The sequence below is a fragment of the Lipotes vexillifer genome, unplaced genomic scaffold (assembly GCF_000442215.2).
Source record: "Lipotes vexillifer unplaced genomic scaffold, Lipotes_vexillifer_v1.1 scaffold147, whole genome shotgun sequence".
NCBI classification, from domain to species: Eukaryota; Metazoa; Chordata; class Mammalia; order Artiodactyla; family Lipotidae; genus Lipotes; species Lipotes vexillifer.
In genome coordinates, this window is record NW_006778796.1 from 3,917,930 (window position 1) to 3,929,572 (window position 11,643).

Below are 11,643 nucleotides of genomic sequence, written 5' to 3' on the forward strand. Positions count from 1 at the left end.
AAATGTTTCTTCCTCTTTCCCGGGAAAGAATGGGAAACTCTCACCTGCCCTGAAGGTGGATTTGGTCAGAAGTCCCAGTCAGACCACAGTACTTTGCTGGGCATGATGTTGAGGAAAGTGTGGGAAAAGCTTATCACGAGTTTACACTTTTAATACAATGATTCAATACATAGTTTAAAAAATAAACTTAACATTGAACCCATTTTTATCCAGTGATATATTGTGAAAGTGATATGTTGAGGTCATTTAACTCACTTCAACACTAGGAAAAATAATCTGAATTTTTTAAAAAGGTTTAATATATTCTTACTATTAAAGACTTAATTTAGATTGTAAATACTCCTATGTCTTTTTAGCTAATGTTCTCTTCCCTTTCAGAAATATATCCAGTGTGTATATAAGCAAGTATGTTTATGTCTGCTGGTATTTGGCACAGAGAGCTTATTCTTGATTTTTCATGAGAAACTGAAACTGCCCGCTTTTTAAATTAAAAACATTAATTGTCTTCTTAACATCCTGTCTGTTTACTTCAAAGGGGGCGTATAACCCTATAATAGTGATTCTCAAACCTTAGCACAGCAGAATCACTTGGGGAGGATGTCTGTGTGTGTGTGTGTGTGTGTGTGTGCGCGCGCGCGCGTATGTATGCATGTGTGTGGGTGTGTATGTGTGTATATATGTGTGTATGTGTGTTTGTGTGTGTGTGTGTGTTTGTTAAATACAAAGGCTTGGGCTTCACACACCTATCGACTCATGCAAACGAATGTTTAATGCCCTAGGTGATTCTGATAATAAGCCAGCTTTGGGAGCCACTGTCCTAAGCACATCAAATTTACCTCCTAAATTGAAGAAGGAGAAAAAGGGCAGGAGAATGAGGGGGTTTTATGTTTTGTTTGTTTGTTTCAAAATTTCCAGTCTACTGAGAACCAACACATTTAAAATATAATGCAAATTATCAGACAAATTAGACATACAAAATGAAAGCCCTAAGTTTTGTTCATTAGATCCAACAGATGTACAATTACTGTCAAGTAGCTCTGGTTCTACAGGTGACATTACTGTCATCACCTCACTGTGGACCGGCGCAGTCTGTGGGCAGCACAGGGCGGTGGACCACTCATGGAGTCCTGCGTCTGTTGAGCCCCCTCAACCCCAGCTTTCTAACTACACTGCTTACTCCCAGCCTCACCTTTACCATGATCCATTCACTCCACAGCAGCTTGTACGATCTTTTCAGAAAGTGAATAAAATCCTAGCACCACCTTCCAACCCCATCTTACTAAATTACTCTGGCCTATAAAGGGGCTAAGCCCTGACTACCTGCAACTACGCCCCCTCTCATTAACTATACATCACTCCCATGGGTCTCTTTTCCACCCACCCCTCAGACACATTGAGGCCATTCTGGTATCAGAGCCCCTGCTCTGGCTGGTCCCTCTCCCTGGAAAGCTCCTCCATCTGCTCAGAGGAGTGATTCCTTTCTCCTCATTCAGGCCTCATTGAAATTGTAACTCTATTTCTAATAGCAGCTCCCTTACACACACACAGCACACACACACACCACACAACACACTACATACACCCACACACACCTGAAGCTACCTCTCTAGCCCAAAACTCTGTTTTATTTTCTTCATACCTCTCATCACTATTGAAATATTTTTACTTGTTTATAGATATAGATATAATCTCCACTGGAACATAAGTTTGATAAAGGCAGGAATGTAATTCACAACTATAGTTCCCATCCTTAGAAAGGCACTGGTAGACTACAGATGGTCAAATGCATTTGCTGAATGAGTGAAAATGCCAACTTCAGCACATCGCGTGCAAAAGGTGCTCAAGGGATGCTAGCTTCCGTTACATCCCCTTTCTACTTTCTATATCACGGCTAAGAAATTGTAAAATGCCATTGAGACCAAAGCTCTGATTTCTTTCAGTCTTCTTCCAATAACATCAGTAGCCAGATGTACAAAGTGGGCTGAGAGGTGATTCCATGCATTTGTAGACTGGGACAGACAGGAAATGAGTCAGAAGCCATCCTACCTAAATGGGATATTAATTTCAAGACTTTGTTTTTACAATTTTGGATTTTCAGATGATCAGATGCCTCCATCATCAAAAGAAATTCTTTCCAGAATAAAATGCAAATGGCTCTTAGAGGTTCTCCTGCCTGGGATTAGCTGCCTTGCACCCTGTTGCCATGCATATTTCAAAGTTGGCTGCAAATGCGAACTTACAGATAAGTACAAAACAAAATTAACAGCTCACTTTTCCCCTGGCTACACACCCTGCATTACACAGATAGCAAAACCCACTGGCACAGTGTTCCTCATAGCTGATCCACATGGATAATTTTTGCTCCCAGCACCAGAGCATATGACAATACACTGGGACCTGTGGATATCTGTCTGAATTTTGCATGTGAACTTATATGTGCAAATAAAATTTGTATTTTTCAAATTAAAAATAAACCTCAAAGGCAATGGACTCCAAACTGTTTGTTAATAAAATGGAGAAAGGCCAAAAGGGTGTGTTAAACTCAACGCCATTTGGAATAAATATAAGAGCTGGTTCCAGAGGCCTCCATATTCATCTTTGCTGGCTGCTTCCACTGTTTTATAGATGACCATAGATTCTTGTCTTGAAGAGGAAAAATACAAAATAGACATTTATTCTCTTAAGATTAAATTTGTGCTTTTCTCCTCTACCATATTGTGGACAGAAACTGGAAAGTAGCATCAAACTGTGGTTTAAAAAATGAGAAGGGACTTGAACTAGGGAAGGAGGGATCTATTCCTATTTTGGAAGTCACAGGAAAACACTCCAATCCTGTTAGTACCCGGAAGGCACCATTTACTGTGTGCTGTCTCCTTCATGGCAAGAAGACACAGACTGTATTTGTAGTGCAATAAACAGTGGATTCTACTGTGGGAATCCTTACAGTTGGGACCTACAGCAACCTCATTTAAAATGTTATAAAGCTTTAAAACATCAGGAGTTTAAAGGCAGTCCAGCCTACACACCTCCCAATATACCTTCAGCCTCCCACACGTATGCTCACACCTATCCATATGCTGATAGTAAGTAGCATGTAATATTATAATACCTATCAGAGTTTTACCATTGAGTCATGTTTCACACAAAGACAAAGAGTGGTGAAAAAATAAAATATACAGCTTTTCAACCAGCAGCAAATATGCTTGTGCCTAAACAGTGTATTTACACCACATGGTAAGCACCACCTAAGAATTCACTGAAAGAATATTATTATTCACACCTGGAGTATCTGATGCACATTTCAGAGTTCCTGTTCGCAAGAGACATTTTCAATGTCACCCCATATCTTCCTGGCATTCACCTTCACATACCAAAGATGGCTGCTACAAAAGCCTACCACTCCTTTCTGAGGAAGGTTTTTCCTTCCTCAGAAGGAAACCTTCCAGGAAACATTTTTCCTGGCCATGGGAAACAGCATGCTTGGTCTGTTCAGGGAAAGCCAAAGGGCTGGAGAGTTAGTGTACCCACGAGCATCCCTCGGCCAATGAAGAGTAAGGTTTTCAAGTGTCGATATTTTAGCTTCTGCATGGCTTAGCTGGGACAATTGTGGGTCACGTCTCCAGGAGTCCCCATTTGGAGTATATTGAGTCTGAGATGTGAATTATACCTCCCAGTGGAGTCAGTTGGTTTTAACAGACTACAGTTCAAGGTGGAGTCTGGGCTGGAGATATAAATTCATCAGCAGTAAATGGTATTTCAACCTTGGACTTAGGAGCAAGATAGGAAGAGAAGAGGTCTGAGGACATAGTCCTGGAATATTCAAAACTTCAAAAGAGAAAGGGAGACTAGAAAAGAAGTCTGAAAAGAGTCATCCAATGAAGTAGGAAGAAAGTTGGGAAAGTTCTTTGGATGTACTTGCAGCAGTTTCCACCTGACCAAAAATGTAAACTCAGAGTTGCGTTGTTTGTAGAAGTAGAAAGACGATGATCTCTCCAGGGGTCCAGCTATAAAAACTGATAGCCGGAGGGGCTCGTAAAAGCAAGAAGAATAAGAAGGGATTTTGATCACAGCCCCCAGGGACAATTAGAAGATGGAGAAAAGGAAGGCACAAAGAAGGCATGCCATCTAGTCTACCACCCTTTCCAGAGTGAGGGCATTTAGCTCTGGTGGAAGAGAAAGATTCAGAATCCAGAGGAACCACTTCCAAGGCAGACACTGCGAAACGCTGAGCACAGAGAGTGCTGCTTCAGGCCCAAGAGACCAACCTAGTGAGAGGACCATTCTCTTCACCTGTGCACAGGTGGGTGTTGGGAGTCTGTACCTTTGACACGGACCACAGGCAATCTCACGGAGCGCAAAACAGTGGTATAGTGACATCCCTTAAGCACCCAACATTCCTGAGATAGAGGTGAGTTGAGCAGCTTACTGGCACAGACTCCAACTCTATTGCTCAGTTCCTCTCCAGGATATTTTGTTCCCACTGGACCAAACAGCCAAACCAGCTCCGTCCCATGCTTGTTCCCTCTACTGGAGACATCGAGTTCAGATAGAACTGACCTGTGTTGAAGAAGGATCCAGTCCATTCTGCTTCAATTTTAGGAAATACAGAAACTGGTGGAGGCAGACCCAGAGCTCTCCCATCCAGATCCTTGAAGAGATATTTTCTAGGACTTTCACACTCAGATTCAGAGCAGACCAGTATTCCTAAATCTTTCCTGGGAAGATAGATAGAAAGTAACTCTCTCATTTCCATGATAAGCCACCAAAAGGAAACATATATTGGTAGTGCTGGCGTTATGAAAAATAAATTCAAGAAAATTTTATTATTAATAACGTATTACCTAGATATGAAATAACACTCTATAGAAAATGTTATTTCCCAGTTATATGGTCAAGAAAAAAAGACAATTCTTATTAACCAAATATTCTGGATGTCAAGTTATATAATCTTTACGTAAATCACTAATTTTCTAAGATGCAAGATACAATAAAATGCCCCTAACTAATAATATTTATTAAACATGATGTGATCAATGCTTTATGGAACTTTGGGGCCTTGCAGTATTTTAAGATTATCATTATAAATATCGATTATACTTGTGCTATATAAAAACAATGTAAAAAAAGATGTTCTCATTCAATAAGTATCTATTGAAAACCTACTACTTGTACGTTGGGGAATACAATGGTGATAAAAATAGGCATCAGAATTTAGAGTCAAGCAGGGTATATAAATAAGTTATTGGTTATAAATAAATAAGTTATTATTATTCAATTATAACACTGAATTATAGAGAATTTATTTTATTTCCTCTCATCTAACATTTTTAGGTACCATTAGTAATAATATTAAATATTTATTGCATGCCAACCATGTGTCAGGTATTAATAGTACAAAGAATCAAATGCTAATATCACTTAGCTTTTTTTTTTTTTTTCTGAGGTACGCGGGCCTCTCACTGTTGTGGCCTCTCCCATTGTGGAGCACAGGCTCTGGACGTGCAGGCTCAGCAGCCATGGCTCACGGGCCCAGCCGCTCCGCGGCATGTGGGATCTTCCCGGACCGGGGCACGAACCCGTGTCCCCTGCATTGGCAGGCAGACTCTCAACCACTGTGCCACCAGGGAAGCCCTCACTTAGCTTTATAACTATTTCATCCCATAGGTAAGACTTGAACATAAGGAAGATTAGACAGTAGAAAAAAATGACAGAATAACACAAACTGTATACCTAATAATGTTTAGGTTCCAAAAATGGTTCAGGGATGGGCATCAAAAAGAGATTGGTGTTGGGCCAAACATATAAACTTTCTAATTAGGGTGCTTTTCCTGATTCTTTTATTCCAACTAAAGAAGTTTTCCCAATGTTATAGGAAAGAAAAAATAACCTATTTTCCCTGCTCTGACTTTCCCACTCCCTCTTACAGCAAAAAAAAAAAATTCCTTGTCTAGTTTTCAGATTCTTGAATAAAACTCTCAGATCATATGTTCAAGAACAGTAGTTATACCTGGTCTGAGAGCAAATATCTGTCTAAGCCATATGGTTCATTCTAGGGATTCCTAACAGCAGACATGGTCTCCTTCCCCACCAGTGCCTGCACAAGGACACCCAAGACTCCTTCTGAAAACTAGTGACACCATACTCCATGGAAGCTTCAAGAATCAGGGTCAATTTTTTCCATTGATTTAGAAAACATCCCAAAGATAAAACAATTAAACAATATCAATAAAACTTGCAATCCATCACTTCTGCCGCTTTTGTCTGCCAGAGGACATCATGTGGTGGATTCCAGATTCAAGGAAGAGAGAAACAGTCTCTTTCTCTTCAGTGAGAGAGACTGCAAAAATCGTATCTCAAAGGGCACAAATATAGGAGGGTAAAGAATTGGGACCAATCAATCTACCGTATTTTTCTAGAAGGACTTATTTCTATTCCCATTGATAATTTTATCCTTGCTTAAAAAACATGTTCAGGTACTTAGAGAATTACCAAACCCTTCATAAATATGGCTTTACTATAAATACCAAAACCGGTACCTGGTTTGCAAAGGAGGAAAGTAGAACTTGTTTTTATCTTTGATCTTTAGCATCCTGGTCCTCTCTGCCGTTATCAGAGGCACGATTCCAGTGTCCTCTGCATTGGACAGAATGCAGACATCTAGATCATCACTATAGCAACTCTTCACAAAACTAGAAAAGGTCACATCTGAAAAAAAATGTTTAAGGTATTACAACATTATATCATGTAAAATACCAACCACAAATACAGACTACACAACTAAATATTCTTATACTAACGTATGTCCAGGAGTAAGTTGAAGCTACTGTCCAGGGTAGTTCCAGGAGTTTACATAAATCTTGACTTAAAATATCTTTCATTCTTGACGACATGGACATTGTATACAAAGTAGAAGAGCATTCCAACACAGTGACATCTTAAGAGCAATACTTTCCATCAAAGGTTTGATCAAAATCCAGTGAGGAGTGAGTACAATAGTACAAAAGAGAGCTGACAGAAGATTCTCTGCGTAGGTTGTAGTATAATTGGATTAAATCCTGGCTGCCCCACCGACTACTTGACAACTTCACTGAGGCACAACTTCCGCCTATCAATTTCCTCCTCTGTATGACAGGAAAAGTAACATGTACCTAAGAGATTAGGCATATAATCAAATTAAATATTTCCCTGTGAAAGCTCTTCAACAAGTATAGAGCGGTGACTTTTTAAAGAAATCACTCGCTGTCATTATAAACTACCATTGTGGTTATCAATGCCCAGTAGATGGTCAATTGGACAGCAAGCACCAGACTACACTGTACACTTTTGTTGATATAATTTCAAAATGCTGTTAAAGCTTCTATGCACAGATGTATGACACTACATTGCTTGGAAACCCAAACATCCTACCTTGAAGTTTCATGATGCCTGAAATTAAATGGCCATTCCTCACTTTGTGCCATGGCTCCTGAGGCCACCGATTTGGTTCTGAGGTGAATACAGGCCACAGAATACCAACTCGACCCCCTCTGGGATTGGAAGGAGCTCGATCAGGTGATGTCACGTTGGCAGAACGAGGCTTAACTCTATCCTGAATGCAGTCAAAAGATGAGCTAGTAGCCACAATGACTGAATTCCTAACCACAATCTGTAGATTTTCACTATAACACTGTGGAGCAGAAGACACATAAACTACTGCCAAAAGGCCAATAGTATTGTCTACCAGAGTGAGGTTCTCTATTTCCATGCCATTCTCCACATGGAGCATGGCACCGTAGTCAAAGTTCTTGAAAGCCAAGAAGCCAGAGATATTGGTACAGTTGTCAAGTCCAGTCTCCTTATAGAGATGAAGGCCGTGAAGACTTGAGTGGGCCACATTGTCAGACCAAAGAGCTTCAGGAGAGGAGCACCTGTAGCCTCGGATGTGAAAGCCAAGTCTCTCGGATCCTGCCACAACGTTTCCATGGAGATGGATGTCCTTTGCCTGATTCACTTTGATTCCTGCCACCCAAACGGGAGACCAGGCTGACTGTGTCATCAGAACCACAAGGTTATTAGAGAGAGAATAGTCCTGACCCTCCAAATCAATGCCATGGCCAGTTGTGCTAAACACTACATTGTCATTTAAAACGATCCCCTGACTGGCAGCTGCACGAATGCCCCCACCACAGCTTTGGTGCAGAGTACAAGATATTATCCAGGATCCTGCCGACATATCAGTAAGCTCGATGGAGGAATACAGTGGCGAACCAAAGTTCTGAATTTCCACATTGAAAAGTTGAAGGATACCTGCAAGCAAAATGCATGTCATCAGGTACTTGCTTCTTCTCTACAAAAGGCAGAAGGATGGTCCATCCAATGGCATCGGGATATGCAGATTTTTCATTAAAATATATTTATTTTCAGCACCAGCACTATATTTTACATCATTGAGTCTCACTAACAAAATCTGAATCATTAAAAATATCACAATACTGCATGAAAATTTTCCTGTGCATTCTGAAGAGTCTGGTGATAGGATGGAGAGAGATGAAAGAAAGACAGGAGAAGGAGATAGGCTTTGGGGATGGGCACAGCTAGCTTAAAGATTCTGGGCATCTGTCTGCAGGGCTGGGTCAAGGACCTGGCTAAGAATGAAGGGAATGTGGCTTCCTGGCCCCTCACCTCAAAGTCATGTCTCCTTTCAGGGACCCCATGTGAAAAGGCCACGGCCATCCCCACAAAGATATTGCATGAATGAAATGTCAACTATATACAATATTTTAAGCATTTTTAAAGAAGAGTATAAGTGCAAAACTTCTGCTCAGTGGATGTCCAGAAACACAACATTCTTCTTGATGAAGACATGATACAGGTGATAACATATTTTTAAGTGACTTTAAGACCCTTAAATTTTTTTCTGTATTTTATTCTAGCCACACTGTAATCCCTGTTTCCTGTTTTTTAAAATTTTTATTTATTTATTTTTGGCTGTGTTGGGTCTTCGTTTCTGTGTGAGGGTTTTCTCCAGTTGTGGCGAGCGGGGACCACTCTTCATCGCGGTGTGCAGGCCTCTCACTGTCGTGGCCTCTCCCGTTGCGGAGCACAGGCTCCAGAGCACGGGCTCAGTAGTTGTGGCTCATGGGCCTAGCCACTCTGCAGCATGTGGGATCCTCCCGGACCGGGGCACGAACCCGCATCCCCTGCATTTGCAGGCGGACTCCCAACCACTGCGCCACCAGGGAAGCCCCCTGTTTCCTTTTGACAATAAGAAGATTTTCTACATTTTTTATGTCAAGGGAGAATAGTGAATTATTTAGTCTTATTGGGAATTTTATTTGTACTTTAAAAATAGATATTGTTAAAACAGTATAAAATACAGTCACTAGATTGATTTAAAAATATAATGAGCACAAATTTGTTAGTGTATATACTCTTGGTAAAATAGATAATAACATGAATATAGGGGGAAAATGAGTTGAATTAATAAATATAACACCTAACTCTAATATAGCACTCATTATACACCAGGCACTGTTCTATATGTGTGTGTGTATGTGTGTCATATATAAATATATATATGCTCTCAATTTTTGTAAAAAATCCTATATTTGATAGGTGCTGTTATCCCCATTTTACAGACAAGAAAACTGAGGCAGAGAAGGGCTAAGTGGCATGCGACGATTTGGACCCAGGCATATGGATGCAGAAGCTGTACTGTTAACCCCCACTCAGGCTCAGTGGGGAGCATGTGGGATGTGATGGAATAAACAGAACAGCTTTGCACTGAGATTCCAGTGATTGGGCCACAGTCCTGTGCCAACAGATATCACGTGTCCTTAGCTAGGTAGGCCACAGCTTTGTCCCTTACTTCTTTTCTTTCTTCTTCTTTTTTAAAGGTCCTGCCCAAGGTAAACTATAAAGTTATTCTCCTCATTAAAAATGGAGAGAGTTGTGTCGTTTTAGTATTCAAAGCACAAAGATAGTTCAGCCTTAATCCTCCATCTTCCCCACTCCCTTTCCACAGATGAGAAACCTGAACCCTTGCAAATCAGCTGCCAAGAAGAACCAAGCTATCATGAGAAGGACAGATGAAGTGTGTGTGTCTTTCTTGACGGTCAAACAGGATTCCAATGTATCTAGATTTCTCAAATGACACTGATTAAGGAGACACTGGTAGGCGGTGTGGAAACACTCACAGAATGATAAAACATCTGAAAATTATCTGTCTGGTGCTAACACTTTTCGATGTAATTTAAAGCATTCCCCGCCAGCAGCACCTAGCTGAAAGGGCCATGGGACCTGCCTCTGAGAACTTTGGCACAAAGGACACCATGCTAGTGTGTGTCCACACATAAAAGCTTATTTTGTAGAATGGAAAGTGGTTCTAGAATCTTGGTCAAGGCGATGCATCATTATCACTTTACTTAGTGTTCTTTTTTTCTGTCATACTTGCATGGTTATAATTCATAGTTTTAAATTGTACAAGATCTTTTTACTTGTGTGCATATTAACCAATGATTGAAAACTAGTCAATAGTAAATACTTAAGATGTCTTGAGCATTCAGATGGAGAATTAAGCAATGATTTTGTTCACGAGTGTTTTCTTATTTTTCCTTTTGTTTATCACAATTCTGAGCACAACTTGCTGGATATTTCTGGTCAGAAGGAAGAGAATGACAGAGGTCTCTGATTTAAAAGCAGGAATTGTTAAGTCCTGGCCTGCGTTTCTGCCCTGTAACCATTCAACACCATAGCTGGCACCCTTGACCTACACCTGAAGATGCTACCTCATCTAGGCTCTAGAATATGTTACAGAAAAACGCAAGGGTTCTTAATACAGTGTCGAGACCTGGATTGGATTCTGGAACAGAAAGAGGACATTAGTGGAAAAACATGTGGAATCTGTATAATGTCTTGAGTTCAGTTAACACTAATGCACCAATGTTAATTTACTGGTTTTGACAAATGTATCAGAGTTCTATCAGACTTTCACAGTAAAGGAAACCAGATGAAAGGTACACAGGAACTCTCCACACTACCTTTGCAACTTTTTTATAAATCTAAAGTGATTATAAAATTAAAAGGTTATCAAGGGCTTCAGAATCAGGCTTGAATTTGAATGTTACATCTGCCACTTGAGAGCTGGATGACTTTTCTAACTCTTCATTTATTTAATTCACTCACGTTTATTAACCACCTAATACTCAGCAGTTACCATATTAGGAAACCAGGGCTGAAAGCCCCAAACTTACCCTCAAGAAGTTCAGAAGTTCATAATGGAGTTTTATAAATTAGCAGGCTATTTTATTATAGACCCAGTTTCCTCATCTATAAAAATGAGGATAGGGCTTCCCTGGTGGCGCAGTGGTTGAGAGTCCGCCTGCCGATGCAGGGGACGTGGGCTCATGCCCCGGTCTGGAAAGATCTCACATGCCGCGGAACAGCTGGGCCCGTGAGCCATGGCCGCTGAGCCTGCGCGTCCAGAGACTGTGCTCTGCAACGGGACAGGCCACAACAGTGAGAGGCCCGCGTACCATGAGGATAAAATGTCTTTCTCACATAGATATTAGGATTAAATGAAACAAAGTAGGCATGATAACCATCGTGGTTCCTAGTCCATAAGAAGCGTCGAATATGGATTCTCTTTCCCTTCCCCCGGGATGT

At 40.7% G+C, this 11,643-nt stretch overlaps 1 protein-coding gene across 1 annotated transcript in view; it reads right to left on the reverse strand.

Annotated features, from left to right (window-relative positions):
- Positions 1–11,643, reverse strand: part of PKHD1 (PKHD1 ciliary IPT domain containing fibrocystin/polyductin) — a 433,351-nt gene that overhangs the window by 99,101 nt on the left and 322,607 nt on the right. The window contains exons 57-59 of the mRNA XM_007451921.1: positions 7,408–8,286; positions 6,537–6,705; positions 4,558–4,715 (exon numbers count right to left, since the gene is read on the reverse strand). Coding sequence (XP_007451983.1) covers positions 4,558–4,715; positions 6,537–6,705; positions 7,408–8,286 — 1,206 coding nt within the window. The remainder of the gene's footprint in view (positions 1–4,557; positions 4,716–6,536; positions 6,706–7,407; positions 8,287–11,643) is intronic.